Raw genomic sequence first — 26,083 nt, 5'->3', positions numbered from 1 at the left:
CTGAAAGTTGCAGGTGCCCCGTGTAACCTGAATGGAAGGACACGACTGCCCAGTGCCCACTAGGGGTGCTAAACGCTGTCTTAGCCTTTGCTGACTCAGTTAAAGGAACCTGCCAGTACCCCTTCGTCATGTTAAGTGTGGTTAGGAATCTAGCTGGTCCCATCCTCTCGAGGAGGTTGTCCAAGTGAGGCATGGGATAAGCATTGAACTGGGAAACACGATTAAGCCGACGGAAGTCATTGCAAAACCTCCAACTGCCGTCGGGCTTAGCGATCAAGATGATGGGACTGGACCAGGGACTAAAACTTTTCTCAATCACTCCTAGTTCCAGCATTCGCTTGATTTCCAGTTCCACCTTAGATTTCTTTGCCTCCGGGAGTCTATATGACCGCTCTCGGACGATTAGCCCCGGCTCAGTCAATATGTCATGCGCAACCAGAGAGGTCCGGCCGGGTTGTTCACTCGCCATCTCTGGGACGGAGCGGATAGCTGTTTCCAGCTCCTACCTCTGCCTGGAAGATAATTTTTCGCCAAAATTAAGGGGATCCGTTTGAGCAAAGAGTGAGCGGGGAGAACTGGAGGATGGATTGGGGTCCCTCTCCTTCCACGGTTTCAGCAGGTTCACCTGATACACCCACTCGCTTGATCGATGATTGAGTTTCACCAAATAGTCCACCAATCCCTTCCTCTCCTTAATTTCATAAGGGACTTGCCAATAGGTGAGCAATTTGGAGTGAGAGATGGGAACCAATATCATGACCTGATCCCCTGGACGGAACTCCCCGTCATAAAGGTGGGCCTGTGCTGCTTGGGCCTCCTCCACATGACTCTTTAGAATTGGTCTAATTTTATCAAATATATTGTGTAACTGCGCGATATATTCTAGAATATTTGTCAAGGGACAAGCCTCTCCTTCCCAGCCTTCCTTTAAGATATTCAATATACCCCGGGGTTGTCGTCCGTATAACAACTCAAAAGGTGAGAAGCCCATAGAGGCTTGGGGGACTTCCTGATAGGCAAAGAGAACGAGGGGGAGGAGTTGATCCCAATTCCTCCCATCCTCACTGACCACCTTGCAGCATCTGCTTGAGAGTCTGATTGAATCTCTCAACTAAACCATCTGTTTAAGGTTGATACACTGCGGTTCTTAAGTGCTTTATCTTCAGTAACTTGGCAGTCTCCTTGAACGTTTCTGAGGTAAAAGGCGTCCCTTGGTCCATTAGGACTTCCCTAGGGATGCCGTCTCACGCGAAGACCCCTAATAGTTCTCGTGCAATTGCCTTAGAGGTAGCCGAGCACAAGGGAACGGCCTCTGGGTACCGGGTCACATAATCTACGAGGACTAATATATATTTATGTCCTCGGGCTGAGGGTTATAAGGGTCCTACTAGATCGACCCTGATGCGGTCAAAAGGAACATCTTTCAGGGAAAGGGGAACAAGAGGAGCGCGGTCCCTTCTGGGAATTTGCCGCAGTTGAAACTCTGGACAGGAAATGCAAAAACGGTGAACCTCCTCATTAATTCTTGGCCAGAAAAAATGCAGCTTAATCCGCTCCAATGTCTTTTCGGAGCCAAGATGGCCTCCAAGGAGGTGGGCGTGCGCTAACTCGCAGAACCTGCCACCAGTAGGCTTGCGGATTAGTAGCAACTTCCGATCCCCCCCCCCCCCACCATGCTCCGCGAAACCGATATAACAGATCATTTTCTATAACGAAGCGAGGTCCCTGTGGCATGAGCTGATGCGTGCATTGGCCGTTGACAAGAACCACTGCATTCTTTGCATGTTTTCAGAGAGCCATCATTCATTGTTCTCTCTTGAAAGAAGCTGGCGTTGCTCTAAACCTGAAAATGCAACTCAGAGAGAGGGTCCAGTCTGCCTTTATGTTTTGATTGACCCTCATATCATGACCACATCTTTCAAGAAACTCATTAATTGGCACCTTTCTAAGTCTTTCTAAGTCATTAAGTCTGGGATGTACTGTAGATACAATTAGTGCCTAAAAGTGTCATGTACTCACTGGGGGTCTCATTCCTGGATCCATCCTTTTTTTCTTTTTTGATGCAGTCCTGTTTTCTTTCCCTATCAGTCTGGGTTGGGGGTCTTCAATTTGTCTGTGGTTCTATGATGCTGCTGCCATAGGGCTGCACTCACCTGAGGGAATAAAAGCACTCTTCAGTGCCTCAGTTATTCACCTTTTGCATTCTGTGTAGTTTGTTGATTTTCTTTAAGGAATATTTAGGCCTAATAATGGATTACTGTGGTTTCAACTTTGGTTCTGTCCTTGTTAATGTTTTGGATACTACTTAGGTTTTGGCTATTTTGGTGTACTTGATATGGAAGTGAACTAACATTTTAAAGGTAATATATAAATAAATGTATTATCTATATATATATATAATTCACTAAGTCCATGGCAAGCAAGACGCACGCAAGACAGAGCCACGCTTACCAACAATTCACTAAGCAGCTGACCATCGCACGCAAGACAGAGACCATGGGATACGCATGACATCCATGCCCGCCAACTCAACAGAGCCCCGCCCACCAACTCTAACCCTCCTCCCGAGTCCACCCTCCGCTTCTCGAGGCATGCACACTGCCTGCTCATGTGCCAGCACGCAACACCTGACCAAACACCGCCTCAGTCGCTTTTGTCTCTGCTACAGTCCACATGCACACCTGAGCCACGTTGACTTTTCATTGTTCTTTTCGGTTCCGGCTGCTTTTCTATATATACAATCCACCAAGTCGCCCAACCATGGGATACGCCCGACACGCAAGACAGAGCCCCATCCGCCAACCTCTAACCCTCCTCCAGCATCATGGGATAAGTACGACAAAGCCCCGCCCACCAACTCTAACCCTCCTCCTGAGTTGCTTTCTCCCCGAGCTCCACCCTCGCCTCTCAAGGCATGTGCACTGGCCTGCTCATGTGCCCGCCCCCAACTCACAATTGTATATTGCTCTCTCCAGAGTTCCATCTTTTCATTCACTTACAGTCGTATCCTCAAACCCACCCCATTTGGACAACTGTGTCTTTCAGGTAGTGTTCACCCATCAATAAGTAATTATGCGGCGTATGCTACGCCGCGGGTTGGCTAGTTATTATTATTACCAGTAACGGCACACTGCATGATAACATGCAGTGAATACACTTGACTTGAGCTTCATAGTTTTCAGACTCTTTCTCTGTATGTTTCTAGCACCTCATTTGCTCAGAGGTTGATGCTCTGGCTGCTTCCTGAGCAGCTCTTCTTTCCTCCACCCTAGCCGCCCACTTCTTCTCTTTTTTCGTCTGCAAACTTTTCACGTTAAACTGATTAAGTCCGTGTTTGTGTCACACTTACCCTATTGGCCGCTGCTGAGAGTTGATTCTACAATAAAATAAAATAAAAATAAAAAGAGGAATAACCTTGGAGGTCAATTATCACCCCAAAAGCAGACAGTAGACATCACATAGTATATGTGTACCAAATTTCAGGTCAATCAGTCAAACGGTTTGCGAGCTACAGGTGATTTTAAAACCTGGACAGACAAACGGACAGCCACAATAGCGTATTATATAAGAAGAAGATTATTATTATTATGATGTCTGTTGTCCTGATGTACTTGCATTTTCATTCCAATAGATGTGCTCATCATAAACATTAACACTGCTTTTACAAATCCCATACCACAATGACATATAGCAGAGACATAGGCATTGAATGGTGTGTGGCAAACATTAAGGCTGACGTTCTACATTGATTATGTAGATTTCAACCCATATTAGTTGGGTGGTAGCACAGCTATTGACTTATACATGCAAAAGGCAAAGTGGAAGAATTAAATTCTACAGTTTCCAGTAAAAAATACTGAGCACCCAACAGTCATGAAATTAGAAATAATATTTTCATTTTTTATCTATTACTCTATTAGTCTGACCTTGATAATTCAACCATTGTCTCAGGCTGATATTAAAATTTTATTTAGCAACAGAATACATTTATCTTATAGAGACATATTGGACTGTGTTTTATTTAAAGGATAAAAGTATGTCTTTCTAACCTGCAAGTAGCACATAAAAGAAATGGAAGACATGGATTAGAATGAAGCCTTGAAAGTGAGAAAAATTAAAGCTATTTTATTTAGAAATGCATATAAAGGGATTTTGTTGATTGCTTTCTTATTTTTTCTAAATACTTATGTTATTTCTAACAGGGCAAAGACTCTCTACTCAGATCCATCCACTCTCTTGTACTGACTGGGTCATGGGTCTGCACGTATTTTCCACAGTAGTTTGGATTTCTCCCACATCCCAAAGATGTGTCTGTTACTTTCCTGATTATGAGTAAATGAGTGTTGGTGTCTGCAGTAATGTGCCCATTGTTTGACTGGCAGCTAGCAGTTTGCTGTTGCGTTGTGCCCACAACACTGCATTAGAAAAAAGTAGGTTCAGAATGTCGGTAGGTATAACTACAGGGTCATGGGGGTCTGCTGGAGCCAATCCCAGCCAAACAGGGCACAAGGCAGGAAACAAACCCCGGGCAGGGTGCCAACCCACCGCAGGGCCACACACCTAACAATGCACCTAACCTCAATGTCTTTGGACAGTGGGAAGAAACCGGAGTACCCGGAGGAAACCCATGCAGACACAGGGAGAACATTCACACTCCACGCAGGGAGGACCCGGGAAGTGAACCCTGGTCTCCTAATGACTAGGCAGCAGCACTAACCACTGCACCACCGTGTCGCCCCTCCACCCAAAAATGATTTTTTAAAAATATTTTACTTACAAAATGTACTTTGTAGTGGTGGCCAAGGAATATTTTTATCTAATGTTAAAATACAGAATGAAGAAAAAAAATTCTGACATAATAGCAGCCAAAAGCAACTAATGCTATACAATGCCAAAAGATGTGAAAAACATCCACGAATAAAAAAAGTAAAATCTCACATTACCCGTGCCGCATAATCCAAACGTCCAGTCCTTTGCTCACAACATGCAAAACACATGCATTTTCTTACTTAAATATTGTTAAATAGTTGCTTCTGGAATTCTCTGTGCACACATCCTAAATAGTAAACTAAAGCCTCACAGGACTGACATTTTCAATGTTAATTTTGAGTTTAGTATTTCTTTAACAACGAATTTTATAACAAAACAAAAAAATGTATTTATCACGTCTAAGAAGTTACGTATTTTCTTTGGGCTTTTGCAATAACATTTATTCATTTGGTGTTGCAGAACATGCATCTAAAGAGAAGAAATAAGAATGGAGATTAAAGATGAAGACCAGGAAGTCTAATTTAAGGCATTCCCACGATTCCCTAAACACAGCATGAAAGTCACTTATGCTTGTGTGTGTTTTCTGTAACTGAAGCTGTTTGTAACTTCTCACCAGTCCAGAAGATTCAATATTGTGTCAGTCGAGTCCGCAGAGAGAGCTTGGATCTTCCGAGCAGTGGATCCGAGCCACTGTCTCCTTAGGTCTGACGTGGTGTTTGTACACTTAAGCGTGTGCGTCTCAAGAAGCCCTATTAGCATTCCTAATTAGCTTGGATGCTTGCCTGGACAGTAGGCCTCATGCCAATACATTCAACTGTCTCAGGATTACGGACTTTATACAATCAGCACTCTATTAGAAGAACCCTTTGTTGTTAATTATTCATGCAAACAGAATGGTTTCTTATTGGGAAGATATTCCACTCAGCACAATTACCCTTGTCTTGTTTTTCATAGGCAAGCCAAGCAATGACCAATGACAGGGCAAAAGCAGGAAAGTAAAGCAATGAATGTGAAAAATGGCACTTGGTAATGCTTCCCTCCTCCAATATAAAAAGTGTAAGTCAGTAAAGAGTAGGCCATACCAATGCACATTTATTTTTCATTAGTGAAGAAAATGCCTAACAATGTCAGAAAAGAAATATAAATTAGTAAAGTTACACTGGAATCAATATAGCTTGAGAAGACATTAATAATTGATTATCATCACAATGCAGCTGCTGTATTACTCACAAGTGTTCAATAAAAAAGAATGCATTGTTTTCAGTCTTTATGGTTTATGTATTACTCTTCTGATATATTTCTGTAAGAATCATTCCGTCCTCCAGGTAATGTGGGAATATCATGCATTAAACAAAAAACCTGACGTGGTAATATGAAACTCACTACCAACATAGGAGCAATTAATAGAGGAACAACGTGACCTGTACAAGTCAGATATGCTCTAAAATGCATTGCATTGTTGGGAATTTCAAGCTAAGCCAGGTCTTTGCCTTGAAATAAGGCAGTGTGGCGGATGGCTGGGGCCCTTGCCCGGCCAGGATGCCCAAAGCGTGGGAAGGACCCTGGGGAAAGAAGATTGCCGGAACAGTTTCTTCCCCGGGCCGACAGAGGGCAACCCCCTTGCTTTTCAGTGGGGCCACTGAGCATGGAGGCTCAACCCTGTTGGAACCTGTGACCACCGCCAGGGGGCGCATTGACCTCTCCAGGGCCTTATTTGGTTACGCTTCTGCCACACCTGGAAGTGTGGCCTGAAGAAGTTTGTTAGGCACCTGGATGGACTCCTTATAAAAGGAGCCGCCTCACTCCATAAGTGGCCAGAGTCGGGAGGAGAGGACAAAGCCAGAAGAGGAGTGGAGGGAGAAGGACTGGCAGCAGAAGTGACTGAATGGTGTTGTGCTGTGCACACTGGTGAAAACTGTAAATAAATGTGTGGAGTGTGGCAAAACTTGTCTTCTGCCTGTCTGTGTCTGGGTTAGGGTGGTAGTATGCCCCCTAGTGGCACACAGCAGATCATTGGACTCCACTGAAATGGCCTTCAAAAATAACAGAAATGTCTCTGTGGTTAACTAGGCTGCTTTCATTGTAAAAGGGGCGACAAGAATAATTCTTAAAAAAAAAAAAAACTGAAAGTAGTGTTAATGGGAGGAATATGTAATATTCAATGTGGTAAATTATTTATTGCAACACAGAATAAAAATGTTTTTTTTTTCTCTATTTGAGATTGCTCTTGTATATCAATCTAATGCTTTAAAAGTCCTGTTAAAATACTTTAGAAAGGGGACTTAATATACGTACATAAATCATCGGGTGCTTAGACTTCCCCATCATTTTAAAAAGTAGAGCAATAATGCATGGCTCAGGTTTTTGACTAAATCTTCATTTTGTGATTTAAAACTATGCATGTCAACCTTGATACTTTGTAAGTTCCTATTCTCTGTAACACATTTGGAGTTTATCTTCTACAACGTTGTTTTCATTCATTTTTATAGGTACTGTAATACAAATGCATCCTGCTGCAGAGAGGCAGTGTTGGGTCCCTTAAACTAACATTCCTACATCTTAGATATTTTACCCTCCCTGCTCTTGGACCACTCTTATTTAAACAGAAAATAAGTAGAAGCTACATTAGTTTTCAACATCACACTCACATACTGTTTTTTTTTTTTTTTCATGGAGTGCCTTGCACTTGAAGAATGCCAACTTTGAAAGAAGTTAATTGTGATGATGGCTCACAATGTGCAAAAGATTTCATATCTTATGCAGGGAATGCAACAACAGAAGGAAAGAAACATGGGAACAGTCACGCCAGTGGAGACAACATGTTATATTTCTGCCAGGCTGGAGTTCAGTTCTTTGTTTTATGTCTTTTCCTTTTAGTGTTACTTTTGTTTAGTATTTGCTTTGTTTTCTATGCTTGTGTTATGTTATCTGGCTTGTGTCTTGTGGGTGATGCCCCAAGTGGCGGGACCACCTTCCCATCAGTGCTAGGGACTGCCCGCAACCCTTTAAAGGTGTGGGTTCTTGGTGTTTCATCTGAATGAATGTGGGAGTTTTTGGTGAGTTACTGTGATTTTCCTGTGCTTTATTTTTGAGTTTTACTGGATTTTTGACCTGTTTGCCTTCTCTTTTGACCACCGTTTGGAATCTTATAATGAGGACTTTGTTTTTGGATTGGATTGCCTCATTGTTTGAGGCAACTCCATTGTGCCCTATGTGCTCTATAGAGCGTCATTTTGGTTAAGCAGCATTTTTTGTGAGATTAAACCTTTTTCTCTCTATTATATAAAAAAATCCTTCAATGCGGCGATACTTTTTGGAGATGAGACTTTTTGAAAGAGAGATTTTTTCAAGTCCCGCGAGGTGAGACTTTTGCCTTGACATTTTTTCAAGTCATGCCCTCCTCTCAAACATTTTCAAACAAGACCTCAACTCTCATTCTTGTGAATGCTTTTGTCAGACAAACTTCCTGCGCTCTCAGCTCTTATACATTTTAATGTTTTCCTCACTTTAAGTTCCCAATTAGAGAAGACATATTATGTCCAAATCTTATTGGAGAATTTCATCACAAAGGGTTATGAACATAAAAAATGAGTACACGGGCAATCCTAGCACCGAGAAACGAGGAAGTCAAATGAATTAACGCCAAAAATGACGATCGATTACACATCAAATTGGTTAAATGCATCCAAAAATGTCGATCGGTTACACATCAAATTGGTTAAGTGCATCCAAAAATGTTGATCGGTTACACATCAAATTGGTTAAGTGCATCCAAAAATGTCGATCGATTACACATCAAATTGGTTAAGTGCATCCAAAAATGTCGATCGGTTACACGGCAAATTGGTTAAATGTGTATCAATAGACTACGCTGAAAATGTTGGTGGGGATCATGCGGAAGATGAAAACAACAACTTACAATATCCCAAAGAATATCTACAACTGTTCCAACGCACGAATTACTGTAGAAAGAAGGATGTACCCAAGAAATATAATGTAGTACATCTTCCGCGGATAACATTAGACAACAAAGGAGATCTTGATATGTCATTCGTATTAAAACGTTAACAGTTTCTGGTTAGAATAGCTTTTGCAAAGACAATTAACAAACCCCAGAGCCAAACATTTATTTATTTATTTAATGAAGAGAAAAAAACGAAATTCAATCACGGGTCGTTATACAGTGCATTGATGCATATGTAACAATTCCCATGAAGTAAAAATCTGTTTAAATTGTACATCCACATCCCCAATCGCGAGCGGCAGAACCGCAAAGAGGCTAGCGCATACTGCTGCAGGCCGGGAGGCTGGCGAGTGAAGCCCCCTAATATTTTATAAAGATCCTGTGTTTGCCAACATATCTAGCCCAGGTTTGACTGTATACCCCACTCTAGTGGCCATTTTTGGAATTGTTTTTAGAGCTCTTTAGTGTTTTAGAACTCAAAAAGTTTGTACTTTCAGGAATGTTGTAGCCTAAAGATGTGTGTGCACTGTGAAAGAGCAAGCCACTTATAGTGAAATAGCATTGAGCCCCAAAGTAATGTAAAGACCACACAGTGTCAGAGAGAGGGGACCTCAGATTTGTGGAGCCTTCTAGTCATTTTATTACTGTATGAATTACAAAACACATTTCAAAAGATAGTGCAAACAGGTAGATTATAGAGATAGATATAGATTATATATGCTAGCCTATTCCGATAACATGCTCTGTTCATTATTTCATTATTGATATATACACTAATAATTCAGTAACATCTCAGGCAGTTGTTAAAGTTGGAGTAAATTTATGCTTTAATCGATTCACAGCATCCTTGGAATCTTACAATGAACCAACTTAAAGGAACACTCCACACTTCCACTTCTAGTTTTTTGGGTGTTAGTCATACGCCAGCCAGCCACACCTGCTGCTTTCTAGCAAGGAAGTCCAGGCTGGGGACCACTGGTGTGTTAGAAACGTGTACAGTATTGATATCTTGTTCGGCATCCTTTGGCTTTTTTATTTTTGTATATCTATATACAACATAGGTACCGTGTTTCCCCGAAAAAAGACCGGGTCTTATATTAATTTTTGCTCCAAAAGATGCACTAGGGCTATTTTCAGGAGATATCTTATATTTATTCATGTACAACAATGTGCATTTCTCCAAATACAGCCATGTCATCTTCTTCTGGAATATCGTCATAACTCTCCACATTCAAACCCTGAAATCCAGCCTGAATTTCTTGTTTCTCCAGCTGCTTTTAGGATCCTCCAGGATCGATGTGCCTGCTTCGATGTTTGATGAATGGTTCGATGTGGTGAAGCAAAATGCCGACATACAAATGTATTCATGTTGTTTTTATATTCAAGCGTCACATATTCCCCAAAGGAATGACACGATATATTTTAAAAGTCTCACATACCATCTTCTGTGCCGTCTTTTTTGCACCTTCACAATACCATCAGAATGTACAGCAGCGTATTTGAGTCACAGAGAAAAAAAATAAGGACATAATGAAAATGTCTATTTTGTGATTAAAGTGGAAATTTCGACTTTAAACACGAAATGTCCACTTTAACCTCGTAGTTTACTTTATCATTAAAGCAGACTGTCATAAACGTCATCTTCAAACTGACCCAGTTGTTAATCGCTACGCGCTTCTGGGGTTTCCTCCTGTCCTGACAGCAGCCACTCAGATTGCAACACAGAACACATTAAATGTATGATATTCCAGCTCTCTGCACATTTAGAATTCTTAGATTTATACTTGATATCACTTTCATGATGAAATGCATTGAAATATGTATGTTACATTTTACAGATAAATTGTTAACTTCATTTAAATAATGAATACAGTTAATAGTTACACATATGAGGTGGCATGGTGGCAGAGCAGTAGCGCTGCTGTCTCACAGGGAGTCACGTCCCTGGTGTTCCCTGCCTGGAGTTTGCATGTTTTCCTGGCAGGTTTCCACAGTGTGCTCAGTTTTCCATCCAAAGACATGAAGGTTTGGGGATTTGGTGAAGCTACAATAACGTTAGTGTATTTGTGTGCTTGTGTTCACCTTGCGATAAGCTGATGCCCCATCCAGGGATTTTGTTTCTGTCTTGCGCCCAATGCTTGCTGGATTGAGCGTATCCCCGAATTGATGGATGTAATCATTAAACGTCCTTTTCAGAGATATTGTGGCAAGGTGTCCTTGGATGTTTCAGGCACACATGTCACATCGCGTGAAGAATAAACCTGGCCTTAGGCGCCTTACTTTCATCCGACGATCTTAACTAGGGCTTATTTTCGGAGTAGGTCTTATTTTCGGGGAAACACGATATCAATAGCATTGTCATTTTTATTGTTTTTGTTAATTTTTTTGCTATTTTTTCTTTGGGTGCCACCATTTTATTAAATTATTACAAGGACACCGCCAATGACCCCCATTGCTAATCATGTGGCACATGTAGAAACAAAATACTAGCAAGAATTACTAGTTAGTTTTAGGATTTTTTTGTTGTCATCTTTGATTTTCTTATGTCTTGTGTAAAATAAGCACAAAAACACTGTCAAAGGTTTGGGGGGATCGCATAGAACAAAAAAAAAAAAGACATCTTTACAGACTGAGTTCAAAATGAAACTGGCCCAAAAGAAAATGAGGGTAGTATATGTAGGTGAATCTGCAGGAAGTAATGTTATAAAGAGGTGTGATCTTGAGGCGCTGAAACCAGAAGTGATGTGTAGGAAGAGGCGTAATCTTGATGGTTGGACCCAGAAGTGATGTTATTGGGTGGTTTCTTCAGTTATTCTGCCGGGAGAGAGGAAAGACGAGTTAGAGGGCAGTGTCAACCCCCAGTTCAGCAGGTGACTGCATCTATTTGAGCCCGTAAACTATCTCCCATTCACACGTGTATGACACTTGCTATTTGCTTTTTCCAATTTTAACATGACTGTCTAAAGAAAGTTCCCTTCTCTTGCTCACATGAAAGTCCTAATTTGTCCGACGGTCCTTACCTTCTACCAAAGGCTCTTTCACAACAAAAGCTTTGACTTTACAAAATGAGTGCTATGGTGGAGCTGAGCAGAGATTCACATCATGAACTGCTGTTGGATGAACTTAAAAGAGTGCGTTAGTGGAGCAGCAACGCAGTCAAATCTTTATTTGGTACGTAAGATGCTCAGACCTCATCCTACGCAGTGTGCTGCTGATCCTGAAGGTTGCAGGGGTTTCTAATGCAATGTCAGCTAAGGTTGAATCTCTTGCTATTGTGACATATAGAATCAAGACCACCTGCGTAATTTCCCTTTCAGTAGGCATCTTCCCGGATTAGGCGTTAGCTGTGTCTTTTAAGCAGTACATCAGCTGCTGCACAGATCTACCCACTCTTTAAAGTGAATTTCAGGCAGTCTTTGATATACTGGACATGAAAGAGAAAGAGACAGACTTTCTTAAGACGAGGAACCCAGTTAATTAAAGATTTTATACCAAATTTTTAAACATTAGCAGCTGGGAATCTGCCTAAAGCATGGCTGTCTGTATTTCAAAGCAGCACTAGCAGTAGCATTGTCATGTGTAGAGAACACAATGAAATTCTTACTTGCATGTCGCACTCCAATGCCATGATGGATAAGAATGCATTAAAATATGCAACTTCTTTTTTATGTAACTTGGGGGCTTCTCCTCCTGTTCGCTTCGCTCGCCAACCCCATCCCCCCTGGCCAGCGCTATGCACTGTTGTGAAGAGGTGAGCTGAACACTCTTCAAGGAAATGCAGCTGCTCCTCCGATACCCCTCTTAAACGGTGATACAATGGGAAACAAATAACAGTTGTTTTTTTTACCTCCTCTTTGCTCGATCAGCTGCTGGCTTGCTGCTCCTGCTGTGCCACGTGATCTGCATTTCGTGCGGCGCTACGATCGTTTAAAAGCCTATGGACACTATGCAATCTTCTTTTCGCTGTTCCGTTATTTCACCGAGTAATATTTTCTGTTTGTTTGTGCTAATGCGATATTTACTCTCATTTTTTTTGAGACTTTCCAATTTTCCTACTTCCATTATCTCTAACCTGCTCTGCATGTGTATCATGGGACTTGCTTCCAAAGGTCGTAAGTATGACATGACTTTTCTGTGTCATGGGACATGAAAGTGTCTCTCTGTCTTTCTTCAAAAGATCTCTCTTCCAAAGATCACGTCTCGTTGCAAGATTTTTTTTTATAATAGAGAGATAAAAATATAAATCATACTTTAGCTTATATATCTGCTATAAGATTAAAAAACAAAATTTAAAACAAATTATTTTTTTATCCGTAAATATGTTTAGTCACAAAAAGATAAATTTCTGAATTTACAGAGCCTATATAAAGTATTCACACCTTTTTTTTACACAACACTGAATCGCAGTGGATTTAATTTGGCTACTTTGACAATGATCAGCCGAAAAAGACTCTTTAATGTCAAAGTGAAAAGAAGTCTCTGCAAAGAGAAACACATGACATCTTGACTAGAGGCTGCCAGAAGGCACATGAGTGACTCTAAAATCAATTGAAAAAAAGGTTTCATGGTGTATTGAGATAAAAATTGATTTTTTTTTTGTTATCAAACTAAATGCAGCAAAACAGAAGGAATTCCTGGAGGAAAATCTGAAGAAGTGTGCAAGAAATTTGCTCCTTGGAAGAGTCATTTTGCAGCAAGACAATGACCAAATGCTTAAAGCGAAAGCTACACCGGACTGGCTTTAGAACAACAATGTTAATCTCCCTTAGTGGCCAAATCAGAGTCTAGAGCTCAAACCAATTGAGAATTTGTAGCTGGACGTGAAAAAGGCTGTTCACTCACGATCAACATACATCCTGACACATCCTGAGCAGTTTTTCAGTACGACTTGAAATAGAAGTTGGTCAGTGAACGTTGTATGGCATTGGTACTAACAAGCATTCATCAGTTTTTGCAGACATTTCTTAACATTGCTGTGAGGAGTCATAGTATATCTAGGGGGTGTATTTTCGAGGGACCTCATTATACATTATTATTCTGATACAGGGTGAGGCAGAAAGGATGGACGTTTTTTTACAAAATCACAAAATTGTTAATTTTTTCTTACAAAGAAATTTATTGAAAGATTTGAGTTCATATTGAAATAGCATTTGACAAAATCAAGTGTGGAAAACAACATCTCCCATGTGGTGTCCATTATCACTGATGCATTTCTGAAGGCGTTTGTGGAAGTTGGCCTGCACTCTTTTCAACATTGCTCTGTCGATTTGGGTGACTTCCATGCGAATGGCTTCCTTCAGTTCCTCCAATGTACGGGGCTTATGCTCGTATACATGTGCTTTGAGGTGACCGCACAAGAAATAATCGCACATGGATAAGTCAGGGGACCGTGGAGGCCAATGAATGTCACCAAACCTGGGAATGAGGTGACCAGGGAATGAAGGGCGAATAACATCCATTGATGCTCTAGTTGTGTGGGCTGTCACCCCATCCTGTTGAAACCGTAATTCAGGTAAAAAGAAGTTGTTTATCATCTCGATATAGTGCTCCAAACGATTACTGAAGCCGAGTTCAGAAGAATGCTTCCGAGCAGATCGACTTGGACTGAGCAGCAGGGCTAGTCGTACACTTTTCATATTTTCAGGGGTACGTGCCGTTCATGTAGCCCCCAGCGGTCATTTGTTCATTAGTGTACCTCGTGTACGAAGTGCTTTAACCCAATGTAGGATAGTGTTACGAGCGGGAACAGCTTTATTTCTGTGGATATTGAAATGGCAACGAAACTCACGCTGAACTGCGGTAATAGATTGGTTGTTCTTGACAAAACAGTCGTATGCAAAAATGCGGTGTTCTATTGTTCACGGCTCCATGGCTTCAACTAAAAAGAAAATAAAAAAATGCTAAGACTTCGCGAACCTAACACCACCTACCGCACATCTGTCACTCCACCTAGTGGTGAGTTCTAGCCATTTCAAAGACGTCTTTCCTTTCTGCCTCACCCTGTATTTAAGTCATAATTAATGCTTCCATCCCTCCTAAGTCATGATATAATAATGCTGCTATATTTATATTCAACATATTATGTATTATAGATTGATTCTCTAATGCATTCCAGTTTATTAAAAATCGAGAGTACACCTTATGAGAAGGATTTAGGAGTCATAGTGAACTCTACGTTATTAACATCCAGACAGTGTTCAGAAGCCATTAAGAAGGCTAACAGAATGTTCGGTTATATAGCACAAGGTGTGGAGTACAAGTCCAAGGAGGTTATGCTCAAGCTTTATAACGCACTGGTGAGGCCTCATCTGGAGTACGGTGTGCAGTTTTGGTCTCCAGACCACAAAAAGGACATAGCAGCACTAGAAAAGGTCCAGAGAAGAGCGATTAGGCTGATTCCAGGGCTACAGGGGATGAATTATGAAGAAATGTTAAAAGAGCTGAGCCTATACAGTTTAAGCAAAAGAAGATTAAGAGGTGACATGACTGAAGTATTTAAAATTATGAAGGGAATTAGTACAGTGGTTTGAGACTGTTATTTTAAAATGAGTTCATCAAGAACATGAGGACACAGTTAGAAAATTGTTAAGGGTAAATTTTGCACAAACATTAGGAAGTTTTTCTTTACACAAAGAACGATAGACACTTAGAATAAGCCACCAAGTAGTGTGGTAGACAGTAAGACGTTGGGGACTTTCAAAACTAAACTTGATGTTTTTTTTGGAAGAAATAAGTGGATAGGACTGGCAAGCTCTGTTGGGCTGGATGGCCTGTTCTCGCCCAGATTGTTCTAATTATTTCCTTTATATTTCACTGAACTTGAAATTATATCCCTTCAGCCTAAAATGCTAAAATATTGCAAATTTTCTATAGTGAAAATTGATTTCAAATATCTTCACATCGTAAAGCTGGTACTATTTATTTACAGTACGTAACATACACACATTGGTGCCCAATCATATATTCTTAACAGCTTATAATAACTTTAATTAATGAACTAGTGAATTTATTCAAGTTTATTTTTGCGGTTTATTTTGATTATGGGATGAGGTTTTCAGAATGTTTGCACTCGTCTTTTGAAAGAAACCCATGAAAGTTCAGTTTTGCAGTGTCAACTTTACTGCTTGGATTTAACTGCATTTGAAAATCAGTGAAGAACAGGTGAATGAAAATAAAATATTAATGAATTCCTGTAATGGAAAAAGCCAGAATGGAAAATGGACAGATGGCTTAACTTAAGTCAATAATACAAAGCATACTTAATGTTTTTGTTACTATGTTGGGCATATTCCCTTGCTTTGACATTTTGGAAACTTAATTTGTTGCGCTGTTACATATTAAGTAGCATCTTTTCAAAGCCAGGAGACCCAATGCATAATGGCTAAGTTCTGTTATTTTTTCCATTATGTGTAAGCACTCATTGATTAGTTTACAGCACATTGTTTCTGGCCTGGCCATTCTCTTCTCACACAAACATCCATCCATCCATCCATTATCCAACCCGCTATATCCTAACACAGGGTCACGGGGGTCTACTGAAGCCAATCCAGGGCTCAAGGCAGGAACAAACCCTGGGCACACACACCCACACAACAAGCACACACTAGGGACAATTTAGGATCGCCAATGCACCTAATGTGGGAGGAAACCGGAGCACCCAGAGGAAACCCATGCAGACACAGGGAGAACATGCAAACTCCACAAAGGGAGGACCCGGGAAGCAAACCCAGGTCTCCTTACTGCGAGGCAGCAGCACTACCACTGCATCACCGTGCCGCACTCTCCCCTTTTGTGTCATTTCACAGTAAAGTGACATTAAAGGAACGGTATAACCACATCAAAATGTTCTGAATCTGTTCAAAGGCTGTTTTCAGCCTAAATGTTGTTTAACATTGTGATGTCCTTTCTCTCGAACCCTGCAAGTGAAAAATTATGTTTAGCTAGGCATCCCTAAAATGGTTGTCCATATAAAATCATTCAAAACAAGTTACAGGGCAAGAGCTGATTGAAAGTTTTGGTACCTGTGTGTTGGCCTACCACCTGTTTGTTCTTCTTGGGTTTGTGTGTGCCAAAGATGTTTTTAGATGAATACTCTTTTTTTTTTTCCAGAAATCGAAACAAAGTCTCTCAAAGGCACTTTCTGACTGTGTTGTGTACTGTAAAAGTGTGCCATTCACTAGCTTCAGTGATGCTCTGCAACACTCAAAGTTTTACGAGATCTCTTCTTTCACCGAATCCAAGTCACGCAAGCATATCAAGGAGGCGGGTAAGTGCCATCATCCTTTAATAGGCTTCAGGAATACTCTTGCTAAAACAATTATTTGTTTTTCATTCGTAATAACGTTTGCCTGTCTTAGTGTCTCATTCTCACTATTAGTCAATGCCAAGGCTATTTCGACAAAGTTTCTAGTTATTTTTGCAGTTCTTTGATGATTTCTTTAAATTATTTGAATGGTTTTTTTGGCTAGTTTTTTGTGATGGATTTTGTACTAAAATATCCACCTTACTAAAAGGATAAGTATATGTATGTTTGTCCGTCTGGTTGCTATGTCTCTGTAATTCCAACAGCTGCCACATCACAAGCATTAACACTGCTTTTACGAATCCCATACTAAATAGCATATAACAGAGAGATATACATTGCATTTGTCATTCCAGCAGATGGTGCACTGCACTACTACAAATGTTTGTGATGTTTCTGTTGGCGTGACAATTGCAATACATTTTATTACTACGTGCATTACAAAATACATTCCAGTAGATGGTGCACTGCAAATGTTAATGCCAAGGTCAAAGTTGATTACTTATGTTATGTTCACATTACATGGCTCAATTGACTCAAATCTGGTGTTTTCAGGCCTGTGTGTGGTCCTAGTGCAGATATGTATCCAGTTCTTGTCCATGCAACATGACTGAGAATGGTCAGAAATGAATTCATGTGTTTTTTTGCCTATACACATGAGCCAAGCGCTGCTATCAAAAGAGAGCACTGGCAGCACGGTAAAACAACAATGGAGGATGTCTAGAGCTGTCACAACAGTCACAGTCCCATTATTGCTGTCTCCTTTCTTGTACCCACACTTCTCTTGGTGCAACAGTGCCAGCAATAGCTGCGAAAACAACAAAAGATAATCATCTGGCTTTTTTTCTCCTTATTTACAGCTGATGGAACTGTTTGCCATTCCCCAGAACAAAATTAAATTCATACACTAGCTAATAGTGCATCCATTTTGTTGGTTTTAATGCCATGTGCTGTCAAACAAATGTGACATTTTTTGTTGCTGGTGATGCAGATGACTGGTACATAAACATATCAGGGTGCTCATGTGTGCTGTTTCTGAGGACAGATGCATTCACATTATGGTTAGATACAGGTCACTTGTACTTATGAATATGAACAGTAAAAGTAAGCAAATATAATCTGAGCAAAAAATCAGAATTGATCAGTGAGGCTTGTAATGTGAACGTAGTGTAAGATTTCAACCCATCTTAAATAGGTAGAACGGCTAGTGTCTTAACTATTGCAGTAAGCAGTGCCTTGATAGGTTTCCTGGTGTGTTATGAATAATGTACCAGTGGCTTTTGTTTCCTAACTCACATGCAGAAAGAGGATGTACTGTTTCCCATGTTCCAGTGTTGCTCTTCAGGTTAATTGGCATCTAAAGAGTGCCCTTGCAAAAGTGCAATTTACTAGCGTACTAATCGCACAAAGATGTGAGTGGTTGACATTTACCCCATAATGTAGCAAATATAATGGATAATGGATAGGTGGATAAATAATTGATTAATATTGTAATAATCTCAATTCACCAACTTTATACATTTTTTAAAAACAATTTTCCTGGCAGGGCATAACTAATACACAAATGGCTGGTGAACTGTATATAGAAATTAAAGATACTACCTTTTATAAAGTCCATGATACTGAATTGAGGAAATTCTTTTAACACATTTTTTGTGATCAAATGTTTATAGAAGTTAAATAAGGAAACAGCATTCATGAAAACTGATTTAAATCAATTGTTAACAGTCCAGGTGAGTAGTCACAACAACCCTGATCCATCTCACCTTTTCTATTATCGTGACGCAAAGACTGGCCTACTCCAACCATAGATACTACCCTTAAAGTTAGTGGAGGTGGAGCACAGGTACCTATAGATCCCTAATGTTAATGTCCCCTTTGGGTGCCTAATCTTAAAATTCCTATTAGGTGCCTAATCGTAAGTTTTCCATCTTGCGTCACAATAATATGATTTGTGTCACGATAATAGAAAAGTACCGATTTTTCTTTAATTTTTTCTTTTTTACGTAAGCAACCATGTATAGGTTTCAATGTTAAAGCATTATTCTTGGGATTCTTACAATTAAAATAAACTATAGACCATCTTTATAAAATGAAATATTGTAGTCTTATCGTTCAGTGATCATCAAATAAGGCAATTTACTAAAATGAATAAAATACTTTAAAGATCATGCTTTTTCTTGATTAAGAAAACAAGTACACCAAACATTTATCCATAACTCACACATATCTGGCATATACATATGGAATTCAAAACAAGAGCAGATTCTTCTTTATCAATATGAGCATCTTTATCTATAATACGTTACCGTGGCTGTCCATTTGTCTGTCCCGGATTTTAAATCACCTGTAGCTCGCAAACCGTTTCACCTATTGACCTGAAATTTGATACACATATACTACATGACGTCTACTATCCATTTCAGGGTGATGATTGACCTCCAAGGTTATTCCTCTTTTTATTTAAATTTTATTTATTGTAGAATTAACTCTCGGCAGCGGCCAGCAGGGTAGCCGTGCGGCACATACTGTATATATACAGGCGCCGTTCTCATCCCTAACACCTTTGTTGTCACTTCCCCTACCTCTTTATATCTTAAATCATTCTTGAGGCAGATTGAAGATTTAAGTACCAGCTTAAGTTTAAAATGAAAGAAAATGTAATAAATAATTGCAACACAAACACTGACTTAATCAGTTTTAAAGCGAAAAGATGCCAACGGAAGAAGAGAAGCTGCGGGCCGCTAGGGTGGAGAAAAGAAGAGTTGCTCAGGAAGCAGCAAGCGCATCAACCTCTGAGCAAATGAATGGTAAACGTACAGAGAAAGAGGATGAAAACTCGGAATGCTCAAGTCAGGTGTATTCACTGCGCATGGTGCCGTTACTGGTCTCTGTATATTTAAGATAATCTGCTTCTCTTCTGATTCAAAATGTGAGCTGCTGTACTAAACAGAACTCATATAAGGAGTGACTCTTTTTAAGTATTTTATTGACTTTATTAAAATCAAATAACATTCCATACACGCAAGTCAAGTTTAACAAAAGTAGTTTAGAAACAAATCAACCCCCACCAATAGGAGTGACATTTTTAATTAAAGCACAAAATGAAAAGGACTGAACTCATTTAAGCAACTTCTCTTTTAATTTCAGTGAAGATGTGCGTCCATGCAACACATGGGCCCCTTACCTTCCACTTACATTCTGATGGACAATTTACTCTTAACTCTTTTCTATAAATGGTTTCTGTTTATTATTCCACTTTCTTTATTATAAAAGACAATATTTCAGCCTTCGCTCTCCTAAACTCTTTCCCACTCTTCTCTTCATACAGGCCACCTTCCAGAAACATAACTACATGCATATTTCCTCAAGTACCGTAAACTTTTGTGCAGAGGAGTCTTAGAAAATTGAGTCTAAAATTTTTTGAAAACAGGAGAATGACTAATTGGAAGACTCTCGATCTAGTCATTTGGAGTGAAAATGGGTTAATATAAGAGAATTATTACTTGTTTTGCACAATTCACATTCACATAACTTTAATCTGCCCAGGTGGGATGCTCATCCTCCCATTCACAGGATCCCTTGTTGAAGGTATTCCTTTAAGATTTTCCATAGCTTCAGAAGGGTTCTTTGTGCCTTAAGTGAAGTTGATAATGTCAATGTCAATTTATTTATATATCACATTTAAACAACATAGGAATGCTGTGGTCAAAGTGCTTTACAATAAAAGAAGAAAAAAACATACAATTAACATAAATAACATAAATAGAAATAAAATAAATGAACATAAATAAAATAACTGCGGTGGGTTGGCGCCCTGCCCAGGGTTTGTTCCTGCCTTTCGCCCTGTGTTGGCGGGGAATAGCTCCAGCAGACCCCCATGACCCTGTGTTAGGATATAGCAGTTGGAGAATGGATGGATGGATGGATGGATAAATAAAATAAATAATAAATAGAAGTAAGATTACATAATCACAATGAGGAAACCATCAGTATTACTGAAGGTCATGGAATGTAAGTGAATAGAAATGAGTCTTTAATCTTGTTTTAAACAGTTCAATTGTAGACGACTCCTTTATGTGATGAGGTAAAGAGTTCCACAGGCGAGAGCAGCAGCTGCAAAAGCCCTGTCCCCCTTAGTTTTACACTTGGTACGAGGGACAACAAAAGACAACTGACCAGAAGATCTAAGCACTCTAGATGGCTGGTGTAAAGCACACAATTCAGATAAATAGGCAGGAGCAAGCCCATGTAAAGATTTAAAAACTAGCAACAAGATTTTAAAATCAATTCGAAAACTGACAGGCAGCCAGTGTAAAGAAGCTAACATTGGAGAAACAGAATCAGACTTTCTTGCCCCAGCCAGAAAGCGAGCGGCAGCATTCTGGACCAACTGTAACCTGCATATCAGGAATTTTCTAATCCCAGAATACAGCGAGCTGCAGTAATCAAGGCGAGAAAAGATAAAAGCATGAGTAGCTTTCTCAAGATCCCTAGAAGATAAAAAAGGCTTGATCTTACCTAAAAGACAAAGCTGGAAAAGCAACTCTTAACTACAGAATTAATCTGTTTCTCAAAAGAGAGGTTACTGTCAAAAATAACACCAAGATTGCGGATTTGAGGTTTGCAAAAGACAGAGAAAGAGCCGAAAAGTCTAAGACCAATTTGGGCTTTAGCTGATGGACCCACTATAAGCACCTCCGTTTTATTTTGATTCAGATCAAGAAAATTATTAGCCATCCAGGATCTTAATTCAAAAAGACATTTTTGCAGTTGATTCATTGCAGAGTTGCAGACGGGAATATGAACCTGTGTATCATCAGCATAGCAGTGAAAAGAAATGTTAAATTTCCTAAAAATAGCTCCAACAGGGTGAAGGTATATATAGAATAAAATATGACCCAAAATGGATCCCTGAGGAACACCACATTTAAGAGGAGCAGTAAACGAAAAAGAGGAATTTAAAGTCACTGAAAAGCGTCTACCAATTAGATATGACCTGAACCACTTAAGAGCAGCCCCTTTAAGACTAACAAGATGTTCAAGCCGCAACAGCAATATCTCATGGTCAATAGTGTCAAAGGCAGCAGACAGGTCAAGGAGGACAAGGGCTGCAGCGCCACCTGAGTCCGTAATAATAGAGATATCATTGAATACTTTCAGGAGGGCCGTCTCAACACCATGATAACGCCTAAAGCCAGACTGGTAGATCTCAAATAAATTATTGGAGTTAAGGTGATTAACCAATTGATTATAATATTTTAGCCAGAAATGGCAATTAGGAAATCGGGAGAAAATTGGCTAAAACTCCAGGATCTAATTCTGCCTTTTTCAGACAGGGATGCACCGCAGCATGTTTAAAAAATGAGGGCACAACCCCCTCACTAATAGAACCATTGACAATGGCTAGTAAAGATGGACCCAAAACATCAAAGGCTTCCACTAAGAGGCGTGGTGGTACAATATCCAGAGGACTGAGAGCTGGTTTAAGGGTGCCAATAGTTCTTTTTAACTGTGAAAGTGAGACAAGATCAAAAGATTCCAAGACAATGCCATGATTAACAATAGGAGGTTCATAGCCAGTTGGAACAATACCACAGTGGATTGTATCAATTTTACTGACAAAGAATGAAAGAAACTGCTCACATGAAAGAACAGTACTACTTAATCCCGTCACAGAAACTGCCACCTGTCTGAGCTTCAATTGTCTCTCCAGCTGTAGTGGAGGTCCTCCAGGCTCTTCGTGGGTATCAGCGGCACATTCAGGTTGGAACAGATATTACACACATAGACAGTGGGCCAAACAAGGCAAATGCTCAAGCTTTTCAGAACAGATCCTGCAAAACAAGACTTCAGTTTTAATTGTTTAAGTTATATTTAGGGTAGCAATACGTCTCCACAGTCCTCTGTATTTGCAAATTTAAAAATATTCTGAAATTACATACACTTGTAAATAGTGTATTTTTGAAAAGCTCACTAACCGCTAGATTTGTCATGCAATATGTCTATTGGAAAGTGAACTTGTTTCTGCGTATTTGTTTATAGTGCTGTAGGCTGTAATAATTGGTTTGTCTTTCTCTGTTTTCTTTTTCTTTATTGTAGCTGTAGACTTTGTATTGCACAACTGTCGCCAGTTAACACGTGTGTATCCCAGTGGATTACGGACTGACTCTTCTAACTTCAATCCTCAGGAGATGTGGAATGTGGGTTGCCAAATAGGTACATTTTAACAGATTTTATTTACTGAAAAGCAGTTTTAGCAGTTGTTCTGTTTTGTTTTTTTTTCAACATTGTAGCCTCAGTCTTTTAGGTCCCACTGTAAAGAACATTGTTTAAGCAACTCTTAGAATTCTTAGACCTCTCTGTTTGTGTGCCAGGACACCATCTTTCTGATCTCATCTGTTATGATCTACTGTATGTTCACTTTAATTTAATTACTTGTCTATTAAAGCTAATGTTTATTACATTGTATATCTGGACATTGATTTTTGGGGTCACAGAACTCAATTTTGCATCAGTTCTTAGACTAGACATTATTTTCTAATGGTTTTATATTTTCTGTGTCTTTATCTGGCGCCATTGTGTTTTCTCGGGCAGCAACAATTTGGGCATTCATTTTCATTAAGATGCTATGAAATGACATTGAGTGGTGCACAGTGTTGACATTATCACCACAGCGGGATAAAAAGGCTAGTAAAGGAAATCTCTGTGCGTGGTTGTTGGTATTCATCATTGGTGAAGGACGGCTTTGACTTTGATTTAGTTTAGATGAAGGATAAGTCTGATTCTCTGTATCAACACTTTTACTGGGTTTTATTACATCTCCATTATTTCTAGTTTGCCCTTTTTTCTTTAGCTAACATAACATCATATTTCTTAATGAGATTACCAGATAGTGTTTCAGACTTTTCTATATGATCCCATAATAGTCTCAGAAAAGTAATTTTGCATCTAGCAACAATAGCCCCATCAAATGTGTGTGTTGCTCCTAACGGTGGAGCATTAATACATAAAGATCTGTTGGATGAAATGTCTCTCTATAGGATGACACAATGAAGTCGTAGTACTATTGACTGGTCACCAGGACTGATTCTACAGTATATGCAACCACATTAATTCCTCTTTATTTAATCGTTAATGCATCCCCTGTTTGTCCATTGTTACCCTTTCTCACATCCTCTGGTCTCTTCTGGCAACAGCAAATGGATGGACCCAAGCCATGTAAGGAAAGTGCAACCCACCTTTGCATAACCTGAAAGGGATAAAATGTTATTTTTGCTACATTCGCCATCTACACTGTAGAGTCCATCATGACGGAACAGCAAGATGAACGATAGACCATCCTTGTCCATTAATGTTTTGTTGGGAAATTTGAAAACAAATAATATAAAGACAAACCACTTTGAAAAATAATTCATTATTCATCTGGAAGAATCTGAGCACACACAGCCCCTTGTTCACTCTCTACTGCAACATTACCCTCTGGTACACCTCTCCTCCCTCAGGACCCCCTTTCTGCCTCCATACCAATTGGTAAATTAAAGTGAAATAAAGCCCTTATCAGCATTGTTAAGGTGACTGAGCCATTGTTTCATTATTTTTTTTTGTTGATACATTATAGAAACATCATGCAGTCTGAAAGGGAGCAAAATGTTAATAGCACACGTAAGCTTGCTACTTAGCACTGCAATCTTTAGCATTTAAAATATCTCATTTGAAGATGACATCCTGATTAATTTATCAGGTCTAAATTTAAATTTTCTGATTCTCAACAGAGTATATTTCAGCTCTGACTGCCATATCAGCGATTCATGTACTGTGCCACTAATAACGTATAATTGAAAATTCAGATTATCATTGTTCCTATTGTCTTGTTCTCTGAATCTGTTCTGCTAATTACTATGAAAAACTGTTGTTTTGATATAACAAGAACTAGCCATTATTTTAATTTAAATGTCATGAATATTATTTATTTGTCTTACATAGATTGTGAATTTCCCCTTGGGATTAATAAAGTATCTATCTATCTATCTATCTATCTATCTATCTATCTATCTATCTATCTATCTATCTATCTATCTATCTATCTATCTATCTATCTAGATAATAATGTGTATAATTAATTTAGTCATACTAATATCAAAATAGTTTCACTCTAACATTTAGTTAAAGAAATATGAGTTTTACCAAGGCAAACAATATCTGACTTGAGTACATTCATATATTACCTGATCGCCTTTTGATCTTTGATTCCTCCTCATATTTGCTGTAGAAAGATGTTATATAGAATAACAGAATATTCTTAAATCTCCTTAATCCAATTTCTCTATCCCAGGGTGACCAGAGCTTATTCCAGTAGCAGTGGTTTAGAGGCAGGACACCCTGGCTTGTTTCTGCCAAGCACTGCATGCTGTAGGTATAGGCACCCATCCCATGACCCTAAAATTGGAATAAGAGGGTTTAATAAATGATTGAATGTCATTGTGGCAATGTTTGAAAAAGAGGTGGGTCCCATTCAGTTGTGCTCCTTTTTTACTGAAAACCAGCAACCTCCAAGAATCAGAAAAGTGCTAATGGCTTTATCTCATCCATCCATCCATTATCCAACCCGCTATATCCTAACACAGGGTCATGGGGGTCTGCTGGTGTCAGTCCCAGCCAACACAGGGCGCAAGGCAGGAAACAAACCCCAGGCAGGGCGCCAGCCCACTGCGGGGCACACACACACACCAAGCACACACTGGGGACAATTTAGAATCGCCAATGAACCTAACCTGCATGTCTTTGGACTGTGGGAGGAAACGGGAGCACCCGGAGCAAACACACGCAGACACGGGGAGAACATGCAAACTGCAAGCAGGGAGGATCCAGGAAATGAACCCATGTCTCCTAACTGTGAGGCAGCAGCGCTACCACCGTGCCACCCTGGCCTTATCCCAAGTGTGCTTTTTTTTCCATTTCAAGAATAAATGTGAATCTCTCTTTGAGGACACCAGTGCAAGTTATTAGGAAGTGCATTCAAAATTAAAGCCAACAAGCACTTCTTT

The 26,083-nt window shown here is 39.7% G+C and overlaps 1 protein-coding gene across 1 annotated transcript in view; it reads left to right on the top strand.

The window, feature by feature from the left end:
• The window catches only part of plcd4b (phospholipase C, delta 4b), a 125,565-nt gene that overhangs the window by 73,884 nt on the left and 25,598 nt on the right, over positions 1-26,083 (top strand). Inside the window, exons 12-13 of the mRNA XM_028808341.2 lie at positions 16,844-17,000; positions 23,139-23,255. Coding sequence (XP_028664174.2) covers positions 16,844-17,000; positions 23,139-23,255 — 274 coding nt within the window. The remainder of the gene's footprint in view (positions 1-16,843; positions 17,001-23,138; positions 23,256-26,083) is intronic.

This window comes from Erpetoichthys calabaricus, chromosome 8, assembly GCF_900747795.2.
Source record: "Erpetoichthys calabaricus chromosome 8, fErpCal1.3, whole genome shotgun sequence".
NCBI lineage: Eukaryota > Metazoa > Chordata > Cladistia > Polypteriformes > Polypteridae > Erpetoichthys > Erpetoichthys calabaricus.
This window is presented reverse-complemented; position numbering and strand designations above follow the sequence as displayed.